Raw genomic sequence first — 23,552 nt, 5'->3', positions numbered from 1 at the left:
GCTTCTGCTCAGCAACGCAATGCCTTACACAAAGGCCTGGCATTCCAGGGCTGGAGCTGCTTCAACTTGTAGCTTTCCTGGGCAGGTGGGGCACCATTCAAGCAGCTGCAGTCTCAAAACAGCAGATAGCTTGTCGCTGGGGGGAAGGGGGTGGGGGTGGGGAAGAGAGAGAGAGAGAGAGAGAGAGAGAGAGTTGGCAAAGGCACAGAAGGTTACATGGATGGTTGACAAGGCACTAGCATTCATCATTTGCCCCCTTCAGGGCAGACTGGAAGTGGGGATGGAGAGCAGAAAAATGTACCCACCAAAGTACATTTAAGAAAGAACACCCCCAGCCCACTTCAGCACCCTTACCCACTCTTTCCAAGCAGCCCTGGAGGGGGTCGGTTGAGGAGATGGCTCAGTTGTGATCTGTAGAGGAAATCTGATGTGTGGTTTTTCATACTTCTAGCTTAATTTGGAATACAGGACAGCCACGTAACTGAAGTTATGGGAAGTCCATTTGAAATGAGAATGCTTCTGTGTGAAGGTGGTGAAGATGTTAGAGGAAAAAAAAATCATCCCTTGGCACTTGTTCCAGCGTGGTGAGGCAGACTCTTTAGGACCATTGCTGCGGGCATAGGGACCACTGCCATGGGATTTGCAGCCAGGCAGAGATTGGGCTCAACTCCAAATACAGCACAGGCAAGTTGAAATTTATAGGCAAAGGAGCTGAGTGGGAAAATTACTAAGAGGAAACATTAGAGGCGAGGGGGGTTCCTGTCTAGATGCACCGAGCGGAACTCTTGCCAGAGACAGGCCTGGGTGATCAGACCTTTCCTGAGGCTGGAAAGGTCTGAGTGAGGAACCTGATCAGATATCCAGGGTCATTAGAGATAAAGAGGTCCGAGTTTCTACTAAACTGACTTAGCAGTGTTCTTGGCTAAAACAAGATTTTACAAGGAAGTGCACTGATGGGCCTGACCAAAGTTTGGTCAAGCAGAGAATCTATGTCAGAAAGAAAAATATTGAAAGATAAACTGTTCACTTTTACCTAAAATTACCGTTTTCAAAATATAGAAGATGGGCTAAGGGTGTAGCTCAGTGGTAAAGCACTCGACTGGCCTGTGTGAGGCCCTGGCTTCCATCTGAAGCACAACAAAAAAATTAAAACAATCAAAAAATGAAAAAAGAAATAAAGTAAGCAAGGAAGGAAAAGGAAAAGAAAGGCAATGCAGGGCATTCTGACTCTTTCCTTTAGGTCCGGGATTCCGGTCATGCTCTATCCTCTGGAGGGTGGCTGGGTAGGAGCTAACATTGACACTATTCTCATTTGTTGTTGAGATGGTGTTTAGGCCGGGGGGGATGAAGGTTAAAAAATAAAATTCTTGAGTTTAAAAGGAAAGAAGAAACCAAAAACCAAAACTGTTTTATTGGATGGGGATGGGGGGCAGGCAGAGGGTCATTAGACAGAGGGAAGGTCGACAGGAGGAGAAGTATAAGCACTTGAAGTTCACTTCCCATTTTGCAAGTGGTGCTGCTCTCTTTGGTCACGTTTAACCTCTCTGGATAGCACTTAGCAGCCCCTGCGTTATGTTCCGTGCAATGCTTCATTTATTGTCCCCTCCACTAGAAGGCAGGCTCTGCGAGGGCAACGACTTGGGTGCCTCTTTCCGTCTCCACACTTACAGAAATGTCAGGCACCCAAGAGTCACTCAATAAATGCTTGTTGACTGAATGCAAATATCTAAAACATGCTCAATTACAAAAATGACAGAAAGGTAGATACTTGAGAAAATTTTTCATTTAGTAGTTCTCTGGGCAGGAGTAGTTTTCTAAAGATAAGTTTTAAAATATAGGAGGTTAACTGATACAAGACTTTTCATTATTTAGTTAATTCAAGACCACACTATAAGGGGCTGTGGTTGTAGCTCAGTGATAGAGCACTTGCCTAGCTTATGTGAGGCACTGGGTTCAATCCTCAGTACCACATTAAAAAAAATAATAATAATAATAAAATGAAGGTATTGTGTCCATCTTCAACTAAAAATATATTTTAATTAAAAAAGACCAAATATAAAGCAATTCCAAAAGGAATTACAAACAGTAATAATACTCAATGTGTGTCAGGATGCACAACTCCACAAGATGCTATTTCACCCTGTTATCCCATGACTGGCAGCTCTGATGTTTGCTTATTGCACAATTTGTTTAATGCAGCATCTCAGAAAATGCTTCCGTTGCTCTCTCTATATCATACATGATGTTAGCTTCCAGATCTGCCATGTATTCTTTTATTTTCTACATAGGAAACATCTGATTCAGATATAATTCACTGGAAGGTTTGAAGAGACCATTTGCCTTATTCTGTATTAGAGAAGCTATTTAGGAAACATCTAGGAGGGTTACTGCAGGGTAAGAGTGGAAGGGGCTGCCCATGAGATCCAAATGGGCTCAGCAAGTCTTAGAAGCAGAAGTAGCACATCTGCAGAACACAGCAAGCATCCAATGAATGTTGATCCTCTTTCCTCCTGACCTCTCTAGCTGTTCTTTCAAGTTCCTGGTCAGAAGGCTTTCCAACACAACTGAGAAACTGAACTCAAAGCAGCTTAAGAAGAAAAAGGAATTTACTGACTTACAACTCATCTAGCTGCAGGCTGGCCTAGATCCTTAGATTAAAGCAATGTTGCCAGGGCTCTCTCCCTTCCCCCTTCTCACAGGTCTGCTTCCCTGTGTGCATGGCCTAAAACTAAAAAGATAAGCAAAAGATCCTCAAGAAGGAAATGACAAATTTGTATTAAGGCATAGCAACAATAACAACAAACAAATCTGGGTAAATGGATAGATATTCCATGTTTAAGACGTCACTCCTTTCCAAATTAATCGTGCCAAATCCACAGGTGAGCTTTTCTTATGCACTTGAAAAAAAACTGATTCTACAGCTAATCTGGAAAAGAAGATGGGCCACAATGGCTAAGAAAAAAAATTAAATACAAAGAAAAAATGAGCAAGAGAGTTTCACTACCAGTCATTAAAAAGCATTTTTATCCATTTAAGAAATACCCCCAAGTGTAGAGTGGGACTGAGATCAGTAAGGGCTCAAAAAGGCACAGAAACAGACTGAATAGGTCTTTCCTCCCTTCCTTCTGAGTGAGTTAGACACTTGGTCACCTGCCTGCTCCACATCTTCCACATTCCTCTCCTTCCTCCTGACAGGCGCTCTGTCCATTCCCCAGGCATTATATGCCTCCGGGCTGATCACCTGCCCCACCAAGGGGGCGGGGAGGTGAACTGAATTCATAATGATCATTACATTTCTTGGTGGTAACTGGTTTAGGACATGTTAATTCTGCCCCTGAAATAAAGGGGTGGCTGTTAGGAAGCTTCTGGAGTTTTCTTCAATTCTTTTTTTTTTTTTTTTTTTTTGTGTGTGTGTGTGTGTGTAATGGGGATTGAATTCAGAAGTGCTTTACCACTGAGTTATACTCCCATTTTTTAAAAATTTATTTTGAGATAGGGTATCACTAAGTTGCTCTCTCAACTAAGTTGCAGAGTGTCTTGCTAAGTTGCTAGGCTGGCCCTGAACTTGAGATACTGCTGCCTCTGCCTCTTGACTCACTAGGAATGCAGGTGTGTGTAGTAAGCCCTGACAGTTTTCTTCAAATTTAAAGGAACTTTTGAAGGGACTGGCAGAAGGGCCATGCTGTCTTCCACTTTGCTAGCTTGTGGTCTCTATTGCATGAAGACTGATGCTTGCAGCAGTTAGGCATTTGAAAACCAACTCAGGGGACAAGACTGAAGACCATAAGCCAGAGGATGGCAAATGGAAAATCCTCAGCATGATAACATCATTGAGTCCTTGATGATACTAACACTGAAGCTGCCCTGATTTCCTTATTACTTGTGAAAAACACAAGGAAGATAACAAGTTTAAAAATGGTTCAAAATTGTCCATTTATGTCTAATAGTCAATTCTCTGGGCATCTCAGTTCTCCAGAATATAGCCGAGAACAAGGAAGGAAAAGCAAAAAGTGTTTGGCTGTGGAATGGGTGTGATAGAGCCCTTCAGACCTGCAGGCATAATTAAATAGTGAATTAATATGGGGCTTTTATAAAGTGAATTGAAACAGAATTATTGGTACTCCTAAGACCACCATGCAAATATTCAGTGCTTTGTAACTGATGTCAGCTGATGCTGATCAGAAACAGGATCCATTCTGCTGTCTCTTCCTTCTACCAAGGGAAGTCAAGTTTGTCCACATACATTGAAAATGTGTGGCCCATCAGAGTCACCTGGAGTTGGTAAAACACAGATATTGAGCCTGGATGATAGAGATTTGGGCTCAACACATCTGGAATGGGCTGAGGACACTGTTTTGACTGAGTGATGCAGGAGGAGTCAGAGCCAGAGAAGAAGGTTTGCTGGTGGGTGTAGTGGGAGAGACAGGAAGGTCTGGCAATGCTTCACTGCCAGTTTGAACATGGAGCCAAGGCCCTGAGCCAAGGCAGATGGGAAGCCCCTAGGGCAGGAAAAGGCAAGGGGCCAGTCAGACTAACACCTCCATAGCAGCCCAGTGACACTGACTCAAGACTTCTGACCTCCAACATTGTAAGAACATACATTTGTGTTGCTTTAAGCTACTAAATTCATGGTAATTTGGCAACAGGAAACCAACACAAGAACAGTGATTTTTTTAAAAATATTTTTTATCTTTTATTATTTAAAAAAAATTATTTGTTTTATTGTACATCCATTTCTGTAGTCCCAGCCAGACTACAATCACCATGCCATCTGCTGGGGACAGAGAAGTGTACAAAATAGCATTGACATGTGACATTAAATGATGAAGAAATAATAATAATAATAATACCGAGTTTGGGTGTCAGCAAGATTGAGAACACAAATATGATACCTAGATTATACTATAGTGCAGGTGTAAGGGATATAGATTTCAGGAGAAGTTATGCGATGACATGGAGTAGTAGTGGCCAGTGAGCAGGTCAGCCTCCTGCAGGCATGTGTTGAGGCAGCAGGAACTGTCAGCTACTGGGGAGATGGGGGATACGACTGTATCCTAGGCTGAAACTCTCCTGTCAGCTCAGATGCCACAGGACTTGGAGCATACTGGGTCCAAATAGAATTTCTTCATCCTCAGCATCACATTGCCTCACACAGAGGAACTACAGAACAAGTCTGCATGTATGCATTTTCCTGATTTCCTACAATCCAAGGCAGGACCAGTTGGCCTGGTAGCAAATAAATAGCTACAATTGTGCTAAGCGACGAAGGAAAAATAATGGGGGCCTTGCCAAGTCCAGGGGATCAGGGAAGGCTTGCCTGAGGGTGTGATATTTTTGGTGCAGTCGGAAGCATGCATGAACACAGGAAGTTATGTCTGATTCATTCTATTGACTTTCCTATTCCTTATCTAATCCAATGAACTTCTATTTCCCCCTTTGTCTAATCCAATGAACTTCTTTGGACAAAGACTTGGAGGATGAATTTTCCACCTAGTGAAGAAAATATGTGGGCAGATATCAGGTATTCTTTACCTAGTCATCCCACACCCTCACCCCCATGCTGAGAATCCAACCCAGGTTCCTGCACATACTAGGCAAGTGCTCTACCTCTGAGCCACATCCCATCCCAGCCTAATTAATTTTTTTTTTTTGTACCGGGGATTGAATTTAGGGGCACTTGATCACTGAGCCATATCCCCAGCCCTATTTTGTATTTTATTTACAGACAGGGTCTCACTGAGCTGCTTAGCACCTCATTGTTGCTGAGGCTGGCTTTGAACTCAAGATCCTCCTGTCTCAGCCATCAGAGCCGCTGAGATGACAGGCCTGCACCTCCTCACCTGGCCCAGTCAATTTATTTTTTATTTTTTATTTTTTTATTAGTTGCTCAAGACAATACAATGATCTTGACATATCATACATTTGGTTCAAATAGGGTATGAATTCTCATTTTCCCAGTCAATTTTTAATACCAGTCTTCTGTAGACATATTAGAAAATGTGGATAAGCAAAAAGAAAAAAATACCAACAGTTGTTCTAACTTCTTATACTTATGTGCCATATAATGATATATGGATCAGATTATATAAATATTTACATCTTTTTTTTAAAAAGAAACTGTTCATTATTGCCTTACAAAGCCACCCAGCTTCTCTGTCTCATGCTCTGAATACTTTAGCACATGGTTCTTCAAATCCTTTCTCTCCCAACCTAGTCATTATTCTGTTTGACATTGGCATCCAGGTGGAAAGTGTACCTCACACCTTGTGCCTGCAATAGATCTTCTCATCCATCCTGAATTTTTGCTCCACTTTTCTTAGCCATTGATTCCCATAATAAGTGCATTATACCCAAGGCCACAGGTAGAAGCAGTCCCTCTTCTTCCAGTTTGCCTGCTCAAGCAGTGCCCCCTTGACTGCCGTTTGGCTCACCGGTTCTTCCTGTCTGTTGGCTCCTGTTTCCTCCCACTCAGTCGGCCCTTCCCTGGAGGCTCCTGGGTGACCCCACTTAGAGGCTGCGGCTCCTTCACTATCCCATGTTCCAGTTCCCTTGACTCCGAGCATCACATTCAGTTTCCCAAACCCCAGTCTTTGGTCAGCCCAACTTTTTCATTTCTCCCCTATGCGTACCAGTTGCAGGGGAGTTACTGGGTAAAGCCATTGGCAGGGTAAACTGTTTATTTTAATTGTTTTTTTTTCTTTAACTTTATTTTGGAATTTTACCATCTTAATGAAAACTACATAAACAATGTAAAGAATCCCCATATAGTCTACACCCATTTTTAAAATCTGCTCTTTTTAGATATACATGAAAATAGAGTGGATTTTGACAGATGATACTTACATGGAATACAAGTCTCATTCTTCTGGTTGTACATATGTGGAATTACATTGTGTGTATTCACATATGAACACCGGAAGTTATGTCTGATTCTTTCTATTCACTTTCCTATTCCTTTATCTAATCCAATGAACTTCTGTTTCCCCCTTTGTCTCATCCAATGAACTTCTATTCTTCCCTCCCCCAACCCTTATTGGGTGTTAGCATCAGCATATCAGAGAGAGCATTCAACCTTTGGGTTTGGGGGACTGGCTTATTTCACTTAGCATGATAGTCTCCAGCTCCATCCATTTACCTGCAGAAGTCATAAAGTCATTATTTTATGGCTGAGTAGTATTCCTTTGTATATACCACCACATTTTCTTTTTTTTAATAATTAAAAAAATTTAATTGTAGATGGACACAATACCTTTATTTTATTTTTATGTGGTGCTGAGGATTGAACCCAGTGCCCTCTACATGTGAGGTGAGCACTCTACCACAACTACAACCCCAGCTCCCCCATTTTTTTCTTATCCATCCATCTGTTGAGGGCACCTAGGCTGGTTCCATAACTTGGCTATTATGAATTGAGCTGCTATAAACATTGATATGGCTACATAACTGCAGTATACTCATTTTAATTCCTTTGGGTATAAGCCAAGGAGTGGGATAGCTGAGTCAAATGGTGGTTCCATACTGCTTTCTAGAGTGGCTTCATCAATTTGCAGTCCCATCAGCAATGTATGAGTGTTCCCTTTTCCCCACATCCTCACCAACATTTATTGTTGCTTGTGTTCTTGATAGTTTCCATTCGGACTGAAGTCAGATGAAATCTCAGTGTAGTTTTGGTTTGCATTTCTTTAATTGTAAATTGCAAATTAATAATAATGAATGTACCTTTTTCAACACCCATTTTTAACAATGATCAAGTCATGGTTCTTACTATTTCATCAAGTTTCCCAAAGTTACAACTGCTAGGTACTAGGAATAATTTTAAAGCAAATTCTAGATATGTTGGTTTATACATTAATATTCCAGCATATAAAAATAATTGTTCTTAACATTTTTCATCACAATTCTACTATTAACCTTATTAACCTAATAATTCTTTTTTTTTTCTTTTGTGGTATTGGTGATTGAAGCCAGGGGTGATATATACTGAACTACATCCCCATACTTTTCATGTTTTAAGGCAGGGTCTGGCTAAGTTACTAAGGCTGGCCTTGAACCAGAGATCCTCCCGCCTTGGCCTCCCAAGTTGTTGGAATTATAGCATGTACCACTGGGCCTGGATAATCTGATAAAATTAATAAAAAGTCCTTAATATACCAACTATCTAGTCGGTGTTTGAATTTCCTCAATGGTGTCAAAGATTCTTGCTTTAAAAATGATTTGTTCAAATCAGAACTCAAGCAGCATACATTGCAATTGATCACTGTGACTCCTAAATTTCTTTTAATGTATAGGTTCCCTAGAGTTTCCCACAGTCTTCACTTTGCTGACCGTACCCTCCTGGGTTCTATTTCCTCAAATTTGGTAGTTTGGACCTGATCAGGTTTGACTTTATGATAAGAACACCTGATCAGCGGGTGTTAAGTTCCTCCTTATTTCCACGGCTTGTTTTCCCGGTGTTTCTTGGTGGGCTGTCGGCTGCCATTCTTTGTACAGGTCCATTATTCATTGGACATTGCAGAATGTTGACTTCCTAGTATGTCCTTCCTTTTGTGTTCATTAGTTGGAATAGAAGCATCCTGACATTACAGATTTGCTCTCTCTTGAGGTATTGTTCATAAAGTGAAGGCATATGTTGTTATTATTTGCCAGTCTTCTAAACAATAATTTGGTTTTTCATCATCCTCCATAATTGATCATTGAGTTCTTTGTAGTATTATGAACTTAAGTATTTTTATTATGAATTTAAGTAATTTGATATGACTTAATCCAATTCAGTTCTTTTTCTTATTGTTGTTCAAATTGCTCTATCCTTGGCTCTGGAGCCTCTTCAAGAAAACTTGAATACTTTTGATCCATCTTGGCAAATTATTTTCTTTTCTTTCCCGTTGTGACCAGAAATTCCAGGCTCATCTTGTTCTTCTTTGCCCCAGACTTAAGATCAACATCTATTCAAGGAGCCCTGGTATATTTGGGTGGGAAATGGTATTTAGAGTGAAGTATGGTTTAAGTGCACACCTAACTATCTAGGTTACACATACTTTCTAAGCATTTTCAATAGACAGAACTAGAAAATAAGTCTTAAAATGTCCCAATGCATCGTGAGTTCAGATCCATGTTTACTATTCAAATTCAAGTTGACAGTCTTTACTTAACATTTTTTATATTGCATCTGTATCTACTTTCTCTCGCATAGGAAATCTTGGGACACCAATATAATTATCCATTTTTTAAAATATTTATTTATTTATTTAGTTATTGGCAGACAACATCTTTGTTGGTATGTGGTGCTGAGGATCGAACCTGGGCCGAACGCATGCCAGACAAGCGCGCTACTGCTTGAGCCACATCCCCAGCCCAAATTATCCATTTTCCTTTGTTCCATAACAATGTATGCCCAACACTCCCAGAATAACAAAACCATCACCATATACAATACAGTCATTGAAACCTGTTAAAATGTTTTTTTTCAGTTCCTTTCATCCCTAAGATATACCACATTAAAAATTGAAATAATTTCTATCTGTGGTATATGACTAAATTGATACACAATTATATCTGCTTAATTTTGCTTTTGAATTTTTAAAAATATTTATTTTTTAGCTATAGATGGACACAATATCTCTATTTTAATTTTATGTGATGCTGAGGATCAAACCCAGTGCCCCATGTACGCTAGGCGAATGCTCTACCTCTGAGCCATAACCCCAGCTCCTTGCTTTGAAGTTTTGAGACTGTATTTTTCAAATCCAATTTTGTACATAAAAGACATAGTTCAAGAAGTCAAATCTAGAAAACAAGATATAATCATGAAAATTAGCTTGCACCCCCTCTACTCTCTTTCCTAAATCTCTCTCAAATAGGGGTAAGCAAATTCTGTAAAGAATCATATATTACAGGTTAAGTATCCCTCATCTGAAAATTCAAACCCAGAAATTCTCCAAAATTCAAAGTTTCTGAGCTCCAAGATGACACAGCAAGTGGAAAATTGGAATTTTATGTGAAGCCATGAAACTTTGTTTCATGTACAAAATCATTTAAAATATTGTATGAAATAACCTTCAGGATATGTATATAGGATATATCTATGAAATACAAATGCATTTCATGTTTAAAGTAAAGCCCCATACCCTGGACCATTAAGTTTATGCAAACATTCTAAAACCTGAAAATCAAAATTTCAAAACACTTGTGTTCCTAAGCATTTCAGATAAAGGATACCAAAACTACAGATATCTTAGCCTTTGTGGGCCAAATCATCTCTGTTGCAACTACTCAGCTCTACTGATACTGTGAGCCAGCCATAGACAACATGTCAATGAATAGATGTGGTTGCATTCCAAAGAAATTTTGCAAAAACTAGAGATAGAAAAACATGGAGATAGTCTACAAGTCATAACCCTGCTCAAGAGTCACCTGTGCTGACTGACCCTAGTGATGGTTCCAACTCACTCTTTACCCATCCTAAACTGGTTTGCACTTTGAGTCCATGTGGCTAAACCCAACCCCCACCCCTTTTAAAGTTCTTATTTTTGTCAATCTCTCTGCAGTATGGAGTAGTACCAAGTACCCACTCCTTGAAACATTGTCTTGCTGTGGTTTTCATGATGTAACACTTATCTGGTTTTCTTGCTTCTTGGACCTTTCAATTATCTTTGCACAGAATGTTCTTAATGTTCTTCAGTCATTATATGTGGGCATTCCTCCAGTGTGTTTTAACTTTGCATCCCTTTTCATTCTACATTCTTTCCTGGCTGTTTAATTCAGACCTATGATTTCTATACCAGTAATCAGATAATTTATTTCTGGGCTGGACATATTATCCAACTGCTTATCTCATATTAATTTTTTGGTGTCTTAAAGAGATTTTGAAACCAACATTTTTGGGGATATATAATTATTTCAGGTAAAACCTGACCATTTTCTTTATTTTAATAACTGATACCACAAAGCACCCAGTTTCAAGAGTCAGAAACCTGATAGCCACTTATCAAGTTATCTCCAATATCTCTCAAATCCATTCAGGCTACCATTGTGTAGCTTAGCCAGAAGCTTCTAACTGATGTCCCTGTTATTCCGGTTCCCTTCATCCTGCTGAGGAGTTAGCATTGTCTTCTAACACTGCACTGTGACCTTGTCACATCTGTAAAAGTTGTTTGCCTTAACAAGTTTGCACCGCACACCCTGCAGGGATGGACTCCAGCCCAGCCCTTCAGTGTTCCTTAGTTTCCATAGTCTCTGGGCTTCGGCCATATTTGCCTTTCTCCGGCTTCTCAGTAGTACCAGGTTGCCTGTGCCCTTGCACCTTCTGTCGTGCAGACAGAAGTTCTTCCTCCTCTACTGCCCGCTTCTCCAAGTTACCTTTAACCCACTCAGCTCCTGCCGGGAAGCCCTTCTGCACCTCTCTGGCCAGCTGCACCTCTCTGCCCAGCTAGTTTTTTCAATTAAATATGGTCATAGCACTGTGTGTGTGTGAGTGTGTGAGTGTGACTGTGTGTGTGTGTGTGTGTGTGTGTATGTGTTTTGTCCTAAGATTTACTATAGGTACAAGTCATATTTCTTTGTTAAATTTTCAGTTATTGATGCTGTCTTCCTAATCAAATTGTAGTCTCCATAAAGACAGAAATTGCATAATGTTCTTTTCGTCTTTTTCTGTCTCATCATTATAACTCCAGAGTATAAAAAGGAATCCAATCAATATTAGTTTAGTGAATTAAGCAATAAGCCAAATCACAGCAAATATGCATATAACATTTAAGCTCTTAAACCATTTTGTATCACATACTCCTTTGAAAAGTAATATTCAAACTATATAAATATATATAAATGTATATAAATTTGCTCCCCAGAAAAACATACATGCATATATATGCCAAATCTGCCCGAAATTTTAGGAAGTTTGTATGCTCCATGAAGCTCATATATTGACAACAGTACATGTGATATTCAGTTTTTACTGTAACAAATACCTGAGATAATCAGTTTAAAAAGAGGAAAGGTTTATCTTGGCTCACAGTTTTGAAGGTATCATTCCATAGTCACTTTGCTTGTTGCTTTTGAGTCTGTGGTGAGGCAGCAAGTCCTGGTGGGAGCTCCTGGTAGAGGAAACTGCTGACTTCCTGGTGGCCAGGGAGAAAAGAGACAGAGAAAGGGACTGAGTTCCCACTATCCCCTTTGAAGGAAGTCCCCCAGTGATCTAACTTCCATTAGGCTCTACTTCCTAAAGGTTCCCCCACCTCCCAATAGTATCACATTGGAGTTACAAAGCCTTTAACACATGGATCTTTGGAGAACTTCAGATCCATACTATATCAGTGTTTGATACCAAGTTAAATGTTTTTAATTTTCATCATCATTTTTAAGGACTCTATAGTATTCCACAGTCCAGATTCTGCTTAAGATTCTCATTTCCTCTATGTTTCAAGTGTTTTATTCCAACTCATCTATTTAATTTCCTCTTTATTTCAAGCATTAGATATACTATATTTACTTTACTTCTAAAATATCTTTTTTTTTCTTATCCAAATGAACACCTAAAAATTTACTTCTGTTATTACCTTGATTTCTCTTTGGATATTTTAAATATAGTTTTACTAAAGTCTCATTTGGATTATTTTATTACTTCCAGTTCCCAAGGTGGCAGAGTTTTATTTGTCTCATTTGCTGTTCTTCCTTCATAGTATTTTAGCTGGAGATTATCTTCCATGGGGATATGCCCTGTGTTGTAGGAGTGTCGGAGTGGTCTCACATTTCATCTTCCTCTCTGGAACTCCACAGGTTTTTCATTTTCTCACCAGCTTATGTTTTTATAGTAGTCTCTAACATCAGGAAATGTTCATTTGGACCTTGCATCCATGTGGGGTACAGGCCTTATTCCCTCAGGCCTTCCTTTCTTCTTGCCCCCCCCTCCCCGTCTAGGAGCATCTGAGGGAAAGTTCAAGGGCTCAACTCTTTTGTGAATATCTCAATTCCAACTCCCTCTCACTGTTTTAACTTATATTCCTTTTTTATTTCTGTAACTTGCAGATTTATGTTTCCTTTTGAAAGATTATTACTATGCTTTAAGGTGTCCTTGTTATAATCTCTAGAACTTTTGAGTGTTTGAAATTAGTGCATAGATTCTCCTTTTGGCTCAGTCTACTGATTTCCAGAAAGATTTATTAGGTTTTGTAGATATACAGTAACTTAGACATTTAGTATGTTTCCCCCTGGCTTTTGCTGTATAAAAACACATAGAGGAACAACTCTTAGCTAAATCCTTAGACATACCCTTAATCACTGTTTTAGGAAAAACTCCCACAAGATGGGTTGTTGGATCCTCAGGCACATTTGTATGACGGTTGATACTTGTCACACTGCTGACTCATCTTCCTGTTCCATGCAACTCTGGAGTTACTCAGATCCCAATGGTTCTAGTTGTGGATGCTCCATGGGCCCCAGGTCATCTCCTGGAGGCCTCTTGAGAAGTGCAGTAGGGATTGAAACAGACGTGAACTGCACTCCAGACATGCCACACAGTGATTGTAAGAGGCCACTAGACAAGACTAAGAGGGACTACCTAGGCAACTAGAAAACTGGGACCTCTGCCAAAGCCACTCACCCTTACAGGCCACCTCTCCACACTGCTCTTCTGCACATTTTCTTCACATTTCTGGCTGCTCCTTTCCACTTCTTATCAGAAATTTAAGAGCAGAGAATTAAATTCAAGCCTCATATTACTAAGCTCTGTTATTTTTGAAAGTACACATTGTACATTCAGTTCTACACTGAAAAGGCCTGGTCATGAATTATTTAAAGGAAACTATCCTTGTTGCAGAAATGAGCAAAGCACATTTTGTTCATTTTCTTCTTCCATATTGTTATTTCTCTTCATGGATTTCTTACTTTGCAACATTAACTAAAATGTTAAGCCGCAATGCCATTACTGAAAACTACCCTGGTTTTGCTGCTCATGCACTGTTTTTTTTTTTTTTAAATGTAACTGAAGCATTTTCTATTTTTTTTTTTTGCTTAAGATTCATTATCCTTGAATGTGTTCTTGCAGCAGGGCAAACTAGCAACAAAATAGAAAACATGTATAATTGAGGTTTACTTTATAATAATTCATATTCAATTCTTCTCTTTTGCCCTCCTGGGATGGAACAGTCCATTCTGTGAGGAGGGAAGGGGGTGGAAATGATGATGATGTGTGTGTGTGTGTGTGTGTGTGTGTGTGTGTGTGTTTGCACATACCCGCATGGGTGCACTGGGGATTGAACTCAAGGCCTCATGCGTGCTAGGCAAGCACTCTACTACTGAGCAACGCTGCCAGTCCTGGAAATGAGAATTCTAAAGATACTGAGATCCTTCTCGGAAATGTGGCTGGAAGCTTTTGTGTTTTGAATCTTATTTTACTAGTCTGTTTTATAATTCCAAAGAAAATGAAAGTAAATGTTGTGTCAAAGCCTTAAAAAAAAAAAAAAAAAAAAAAGATTCTGAAGCCTACCAGACAATGAGTTGGGACAGTTGTGCTTTAAAACAGATTAACTGTTCCTGGTGATGTCACAACCTTCTTCAGTTTGAGTGTTAATTTCTAAGGAAATTGCAATTATACATGTGATTTGTGATTAATACTGAGAAGATCACCAAGTGATACTTCTCTTTGTAAATACCATGTACAGGCACAACTCTACTCTGGCTCTCCTGGTTACATACACACACACTTTCCTCAGACTGACATGCCAACAGGTTTTTGTTTTTTAAAAGTCACTCTGTTTTATCTCAAATGTAACTAGGCTACAAGGACAGGGATCAGGAAGGAACAGTGACTTCAAACAATGTCAGAGGAGTAGGCATATACAACATATACCAGCAATGTTTGGGAACTGGAGCAGACAGCTTTTTAAAAAAATCATATTTTGCATAATTTATAATGTACAGAAATGTTGCAAGAAGAGTACAAATAACTTCTTCACCCTTTCCACCTGGATTCCTCCATTTAATTAAACTTTAATAGTTTATAGTTGAATAATTAACATCTTACCATTTTTGCCTTATTACCCGGAATCATTTGAGATTACATGGTACTCATTAACCCCTAAGCATGTCAATATTAGTTTCCTAACAAACAAGGAAAAGTCAAAGTACAGGCAGCTATAATACTGTTACATTGCTACCATCCCACCCATGCCCCTGAGTCCAATGTTCCCTATGGCTCCAACAATGTCCTACATTAGCATCCTTTCCTTTTTAGTCCAGAATCCACTCCAGGGTGACCTATTGTACTCAGTGTCCATGTTCAATGTGGAGCAACTGCTCAGGTTTTCCTCATTTTTTCTTATTTGACAGTTTTGAGGAGGACAGGCCAGTTGTTAAATGACCCTTGGTTTTAATTCAGCCCTCTCCAGGCTGAGCGTACCTACCTATCACTGACCCATGCACAGCAGGCTTGTGTTTCTTTTTTATTTTTGTAACTTGCAGATTTACAGCTGCAATCCAATCAGGAGAAATGATTGGCATCTCAGGATGTGGCCAGCGTGGATATCAAAGTTAGGATTAAATGAACCACATAATCTAGTGTCTTCACTTAGTTCCAGTAGGGAAGAGATTTAGTCTTGTATCAGAGATTGCCATTTAAAAGGGAAAAGAAATAGATTTCTTCCAACAGGATTCATCTAAAATAAAATTTGCAAGAAAATCTGAGTGAAATGCCTTTGCTTTGAATTCCAACTCTGTTAAAAATCTTGAGTTCCAGTTTTAAATTGAGAATGTAAAGCCATTTCTATGCTCTCTTTCTCTTGAAAAATCACCCTCAAACAATAAAGAACAAGAGACACAAAATGGATGAAACTAAAAGATGTCTGTAACAAATCCCAAAGTGCAAGCAGAGATTGAATGGAGAAACGGTGAACAACAGAATAACAGAAAGCACATCACATTTAAAACACACAGAGAGAGAATGAAGCCAGTTCACTGTACAAGCTCCTGACAGAAATTGGGAATTGGGGGCTTAAATTGGAGAGATTATTTGCAAGTCTACAGAAGGACCTGGTAGACTCCCAGTCCTCAACTGTATCTGTCCATTAAGATGCCTATCTCTCCTTTCCATTGTAAATTAATCATGTAGGATTAAGCATGTAGGATTCTCTCCATTCTATAATTTTGCACCAAAAAAAAAAAAAAATCTAGTACACGAATTTTCCAACACTGGCTTTTTCTTAGCAGATGGTGGGAAAGATTTAACAATTTTTTTCTATCACACATTTACTCAATAAATATTTATTTGGTGCCTGATGTTTATCAAGAATCATCCTCTGCTATATAAAGGGTTTATAGTGAAATACATGGTTCATCATGATGCATGTATAGAATAGGGTTTATTGGGAAAATCATTAAGAACAGAGAAACAGAAACACACAATCTCTTCAACTTGCACCATCCCACGGCTTAGGCAATGTGGAGATGGGCTGCATGATCCAGGGTTGATAGAGTCAAGGGGAGAGAGAGAGACTGCACCCGTGCGCGCGCGCGCGCGCGCACACACACACACACACACACACACACACACACACACACACACATTTATATCTGCCCTATTAAAACAGGAATCTTGGAACTCAGTAGTTGTTGGAACTTGGAACTCAGATCTCCTGCAAAACGCTCTGCTAAGCTTATGAAAAGGGACCATTTGGGTCTGTCCCTCTCAATGCAACCCCTAGAACCTTCATTTAATGTATTTCTTTGCATTAACTGGCACTCAATTATAGCAGGTTTATGTTTCTGTTCTCAAGTGGGGTGTCAATAATATCTCATACAGCTGGGTCCAGTTGGGGTCCAATCTCTAACATTGAGAGAGTTATGGAAAGCACCTGGGGTGGGGGTGGGGGGAACAGGGATTAATCTGTATCTAAAATAGGAATGGAATTTTTGTACCCTCCTCAGTCTCATCTACTTCTGCCTCCTTGCCCATCACGCAAGGCCTATAGCCTTCCCTCCAAGATGACCAGATGACCTTTCCCTAACTTATGAGTCCCCAGAAACTCAGGAGCTACCGTTTTCCAATCATGAGCGACTTCTGAGAAGAGACGAGGGTGACCATAAAAGCACCCACAGCAAAGTCAGTGTCCAGATTCATGTCAATTGGAACAATACCAATTGTCTATCCGTTGAGGTCAAACTAAGCATGACAAAAGAAAGAGAATTTACTTTTCCTTTTCATGAGTCCTATTCAAGAAAGGAGAGAGAAGGATACTTTCCCTCCTCAAATTCTCTGCACTACCTGGACATAGAAATAGCTCAGCCCTGGAAGATGGAGGCCATAGCTATATGCAACTTATAATAACTAAAGACACATGGAAGAGATAGGCTTATATAGGTCTTCATCCAAGTTTGGCACAGTTGATAAATTATACAGGATTTGTGGATAACAATAGGTTTTATACAATTTTTTAAAAAAAATCTTGCCAGGTAGTCTAATCACTTAGAGTAGTTTTGTTATATTTTTAAATATTTATTTTTTAGTTGTACACAATACTTTTATTTTGATAACTTATTTTTATGTGGTACTGAGGATCAAACCCAGGGCCTCCCACATGCTAGGTGAGCACTCTACCACTGAGCTAAAACCCAGCTCTGAGTAGTTCTACTATTATAATTCTTTAAAAAAATTTTTTTTTAGTTGTTAATGGACATTTATTTATTTATTTATTTGTGGAGCTGAGAATTGAACCCAGCGCCTCCACATGCTAGGCAAGCACTCTACCACTGAGCTACAACCCCAGCCTAACTACTATTATAATTCTTTTGAGCATAAATCAAGTGAGCTTAAGCAGAACTATTCTTCAACTACTTTTTTTTTTAGGTTTTTAAAAAATTCGTTCTTGGGGCTGGGGTTGTGGCTCAGCGGTTAGAGCTCTCACCGCCCATGTGTGAGGCCTTGGGTTCGATCCTCAGCACCACGTACAAATAAATAAATAAAATAAAGGTACTGTGTCCAACTACAACTAAAAAATAAATATTAAAAAAATATTCTTTGGAGTTAAATATGACCCTAGAGTGTATTCTGTTAAATTATACATACATGGAGTATAACTTCCCATTCTTGTGGTTGTACATGATGTAGAGTTACCACGATCCTGTATTCATATATGAACATAGGAAAGTCTACTGTCTTTCCTGTTCCCATCCTCCCTCCTTTCCCTTCATTCCCATTTGTCTAATCCAGTGAACTTCTATTCTTCCCTCCCTGCCCTGTTATTGTGTGTTAGCATCCATGCAACAGAGAGAATATCAGAACTTTGATTCTGGGGAATTGGCTTATTTCATTTAGCATGATAGTCTCCAGCTCCATCCATTTACCAGTAAACATTATAACTTTGAAAAAATATGGAACACTTCATGAATTTGCATGCCATCTTTGAGTAGGGGCCATGCTAATCTTCTCCATATACTAAATTGTTCCAATTTTAGTATATGTGCTGCCAAAGTGAGCACTCTTCAACTATTTTTAAAGTGAGGCATTTTCTTTAAGATGTGGCCACTTTTTATGGTCCAACATGACTCAACAGTTAGAAGTTCACCAACTGGTCTGTTTGGGTAAAATTTGGTCTCAGGACAGTGTGTTGGGACTAGTGGTACCACTAGAGTTCAGACTGCTGAGCATCAAGTACTATGAGTGGTGATCAACATTTCACCATTATGCTGGATTGTGGACCTTTGGATGGTGGACTATTTCATTAGTGAGCTCTGCTGTTTCCAGGGTTTGAGACTTGTAGGTGAGGACACACTTTAAGCCAGTTGTCTGGGTAAAGTAGTGGTTTCGACTATCTCTAGGTCTGCAGGGTATTTAGCCACCTGTTTACAACAGTAACTAACGTCTTATTTTTCCTTAATTAGAGATGCTGTTTTCCTCTCACATGAAGCTTACTCAGGCTTAAGCCACACTATGGGAATTTAAGTCAGAGATGAGGCTTGTTCAGTCCCAGGTTCTCTTCCCGTGAGTTAATCTGTGTTCATTAGTGTCCAGTAACACGGGTCAGCATAGTCACTTCGCAGTGGGAGAAGGTTCCATAGTCCCAAAGTCCTGAGGTAAAGAGTTCTGGTGGGTTCTTTAGCAAGTTTCTAAGTAGCTTTGAGACCAGTCAGAGATGTCTGTAATTTCACTGAATTTGGAGGAGATAAAGGTTCCAGAAAAAGCCCTTGATTTACTGCTGCCTGGGTTGCTTCCAAGCCTTCTTGCTCTAGCAATTGTTATTCAAATATGACCCCTGTCTGGTGTCTTGGGACTGTAGAACCTGTTGGTCACCAGTATGGACGATTAGGAATTAAGAATTTGTATATATATGTTTTATGTAGGTGGAGGCAATAGGTCTGTGCAGCTGTGCTTCTTTTATGGGTGTGGAATGCCTCTTTTGTCAAGACATGTACAGCCCTCAAGAAGGCCACTGATGGAGCTTTGGATTTTGTACCCATTTAGGACTCATTTGTGCTTAGGTGGCAGACAATGCAATGCAATGCACAGACCTGATATATATCATTCTGAAAAGATGTCACATGAAAGAATTATTGTTGAATGTTTTAAGTACCATGATAGTATTGTAGCATTTGCACTCATTTCTAAATAACCTGTGGTCAAAGAAGAAATCACAAGGGAAATTAGAAAATATTTCAAACTGAATGATGGTGAAAACTCAACATATCTAAAGGTGTGTGGTGCAGATAAAGCACAGCTTAGAGGGAAATTTATCATTTTGGATGACTATATCAAAAACGAATAAAGGGATTTAAAATTACCCACCTGAATTTCAGACAGCAGAAAGTAGAAAAATAGCAAATTATGCTCAAAATAAACAGAAGGAAAGAAATGAAAAAGAGTGAAAGTCAATAAAACAGACAATGGACAGATAACAATGAAAATTAATGAAAACAAAAGCAATTTTTTAGAAAAGTAATACAATTTATAAACTTTTAGCAAGAGTAGTTTTGAAAAGAGAACACAAATAATCAATATCAGGAATGAAAAAGGAGATGCTAAAAATAAGAAGTTGTCAACAACTTAGTTTGCAGTTTCCTTATCTGTCTCTCATAGTTGTTTTGTAGATTCTGTGTACGTGGCATATGAATTGAAACAGTTCTACTTCTGTTTCTCGCTTGCCTTATTGAATGGGCTGGGACCTCCAGTAGATGGGAACTGAAGTAGGCAGAGTGGACATTCTTGCTTTGCTCCTCATGTTGTGGCAGGTGTGAAGCAGCTATAGGTTTTGACTCTAATTGTGTTGGGAAGTCATTTTAGGGTTTTACTTGCATGAGTGACATTACCTTTTTAAAGAACCTCTTGGGTTGCTGTGTGGAGGAGAATGGGCTCTAAGAAGACCAGAGTGGATGCTGGGAGAACAATGTAGAGGCTGTTGCCACAGTGCAGGAGAGAGGTATAGGTGCCTTGGACCAGAGTGACAGCAGTAATGATGGAGGAGAGGCAGTTGGATTGGGGGCTTTATTTTGGATGTAGAGCTAATAGTACTTTCTGGATCATTGAATTAGGGCTAAGGGGAAAGGAGGGAAATCAGGTTTCTGGTTTAAACAAGTGAGTTTATTTCAGACTTTTTTGTTCCTGTGAATTTTAGATATTTTTGTCATCCCTCTTTCTCTTTAAAATGGATAATTGAAAGTGGATACAGTATTTTGGAAATTCTAACCTTATGCTATTTATTTGTTTATTTACTGTGGTGTGGGAATCAAACCTAGGGCCTTGAACATGCTAGGCAAGCACTCTACCACTGAAGTACGCAGCTATCCTCTGATAAAAACCTTAATCTTTTTTTTTTTTTAAATTACAGATGGACACAATATCTTTATTTTGTTTATTTTTATGTGGTGTTAAGGATTGAACCTAGTACCTCACATGTGCGAGGCAAGTGTTCTGCCACTGAGCCACAACCCCAGCTCCTGGGGCAGAACCTGGGAGAAAGATTATATAGATTTTTAGTCAATTTTAGATGTCAAGGTTCTGAACTAAATTTCTGCATCTTTCTTTTTAGGTTTGTCCAAGACTGGTTTTCAGAAAGGACGCAAGTGGCCAGGGTGGACTTCTCGACTGTGTTACCACGCTTCATTTCTCTATATATCTTCTCTTTTCTGAACCCAAAAGACCTGTGTGCAGCAGCCCAAGTCAGCTGGCCCTGGAAGTTTTTAACTGAACAGGTTTAGTTTGTGTCACTTCCTAGTAACAGAACTCAAAGGCAGCTGTGATCTGTGATGAGGCAATTTGCTAGCTGTCTTCCCCGAAGATAAGAGCGGAGGGTGCTTGTAGCACGACCGAATCACCCTGAATGAAAATAATAAGGACAAGCGAAATCCAGCATTTGTTTTTTTTTTGTTGTTGTTGTTGTTTTGTTTTGTTTTTTGTTTTGTTTTTGGTACTAGGTATTGAACTCAGGGGCACTCGACCATTGAGCCACATCCCCAGCCCTATTTTGTATTTTATTTAGAGACTGGATCTGAATGAGGGGCTTAGTGCCTTCCCCTTGCTGAGGCTGACTTCGAACCCACAATCCTTGTGTCTCAGCCTCCTGAGCCCCTGGGATACAGACATGTGCCACTGCACCCAACACAGCAATTGGTTTTGCAACTAAGGCAATATACATGATTCCAGTATCACATAATTTTAAATAATCTTGAAATATTCAATATATAGAATACACTTTGTTAGAGGAGTTCATTATACTCCATGAAAAACCATTTAAGCTTTGTTTTTTTATCTGATATTATTTTATCCATGGTAACTCAATTCTAGAAAATTGCCACACAACCATATCTTTGGCAGATCCCTCTTCAGCTGATATCTGTTGAAGAGTATTAATCTAGATCCTCGTACAGCAGTTAAAGGCAGTTCACAGCAGCTGCTTAAAATCAACATCTTCTGCCCTAAATTCTGGCTCTGGTCTTTTTGTCTCTTCCTTTTTTGTGAGAAGATTCAATGCAATGTAATGGAAGACATACTTAAGATCCAAGTCAATAATTTCCTCTCTTTAGATTATGCAAAATGTCCAGGGTGGGCTTGTGTCAAGACCTGGTCTGCGAGACTAACTGGCTCTTGATGGAGAGGTCACAGGCACAGCCCACTATGAGTCCTGGGCTCACAGAACCTCAAAAAATCTCCTCAGAATTCAGGGTAGTGTTTGCACAATGTATTGTTTTTGTCTTTTGACATTGAACTTTTGTAGGTCCTTACACTGAAGGTAGATGTTGTGAAGAGAATATGGTGGCAGCAATTTCTTTCTTTCTAAGGTTCGACAATTTTTTTTTAAGAGAGAGAGAGGTAGAGAGAGGTAGAGAGAGAGAATTTTTTAATATTTATTGTTTAGTTATCGGCGGGTAGGTTTGACAATTTTTGATTGATTCATTGCAGTACTGGGGGCCTCACATATGTTAGAAAAGCACTCTACTGCTGAGCTCCATCCCCAGCCTGCAATCTCTTATTTTTAAACTGAAGTATTTATTTTGTTTATATTTGTATATATTCTGAAATATTTGGATTTAAATACATCATCTTACTATTTATTTTTTTTAGTTTATTCTGTGTGTTTTTCCTCTCCACATCTTTCTTTGGATTAACTTGATATTTTAAATATTTTTTGACTGCAAGTTACAAGTTCTTTCATAGTTACCACAGAGACTGTAGTAAGCATCCTTTGTTATTTTACCACTTCAAGACAATGCAAGAAACTTAGAACCTTTTAATTTCATTGATCCCTTTCTCAATTCTGTGCTTTTGTTGTCAAGTATAATGTGTGTGTGTGTGTGTGTGTGTGTGTGTGTGAGTGTGTGTGTAACAAACGTACAATTGACCTTGAGTTCACAGGGGATTGGTTCTAGCACATCCTTCTGTCCACACAGGTACCCAAATCCATGGCTGCCCAAGTCTCTTACATAAGATGATATAGTAGTGTAGTAGTTACACTATAATTCTCCTATTTTATATCATCTCTAGGTTATGTATAGTATCTAATACCATGGTATTAGTCAGTTTTTCACTGCAGGGACAAAATACCTGAGAAAAAACTTAAAAGGAGGACACATTAGTTTTGGCTTATGGTTCCAGAGGTTCCAGTCCAATGGCCAGCACCATCGTTGAGGCAGAACATCATGTCAGAGGAGCATGGTGTAGGAAAGCTGATCCGCTCATGGCAGCTGGGAAACTGGGTGGAGAGGGGCAGGAGACAAAAGACACTCTTTCAAGGCACCACCCCCAATGACCTCTTCCTCCAAGTAGGCCCCACTCACTACAGTTTACTATCTTTCAATGATGCCATCAAATCATGAATCAATCTAGTGGATCAATCCATTCTTGATGTCAGAGGCTTCATGATCCAATTATTTCCCCAGAGCCCTAGCTCCAAACATTGCTGGATTGGAGATCAAGCCTTCAACCCATGAGACTCTGGGAGACTTCCAGATCCAAACCATACCATGGAGAGCCATCTGTATATATAAACTTTATGTGTGTATGTGTATGTGTGTGTGTCTAACTATATATATATGTATATATAACTATATATAATATGCAATATACCTCACAAAAC

General features: G+C 39.4%; 1 protein-coding gene and 1 pseudogene across 4 annotated transcripts in view; one reads left to right on the top strand and one right to left on the bottom strand.

The window, feature by feature from the left end:
• Ect2l (epithelial cell transforming 2 like) overlaps window positions 1-23,552 on the top strand; it is a 90,645-nt gene that overhangs the window by 22,276 nt on the left and 44,817 nt on the right. For all 4 annotated transcript variants that reach the window (XM_078019034.1, XM_078019035.1, XM_078019033.1 and 1 more), the window contains exon 5: window positions 21,009-21,171. In XM_078019034.1, the coding sequence (XP_077875160.1) occupies window positions 21,009-21,171 (163 nt within the window). The remainder of the gene's footprint in view (window positions 1-21,008; window positions 21,172-23,552) is intronic.
• On the bottom strand, window positions 18,352-18,465 carry LOC120889429 (U6 spliceosomal RNA; annotated as a pseudogene).

Source organism: Ictidomys tridecemlineatus, chromosome 8, assembly GCF_052094955.1.
Source record: "Ictidomys tridecemlineatus isolate mIctTri1 chromosome 8, mIctTri1.hap1, whole genome shotgun sequence".
NCBI lineage: Eukaryota > Metazoa > Chordata > Mammalia > Rodentia > Sciuridae > Ictidomys > Ictidomys tridecemlineatus.
The sequence above is the reverse complement of the archived record's forward strand: the minus strand, read 5'-3'. Positions and strand labels throughout refer to the sequence as shown.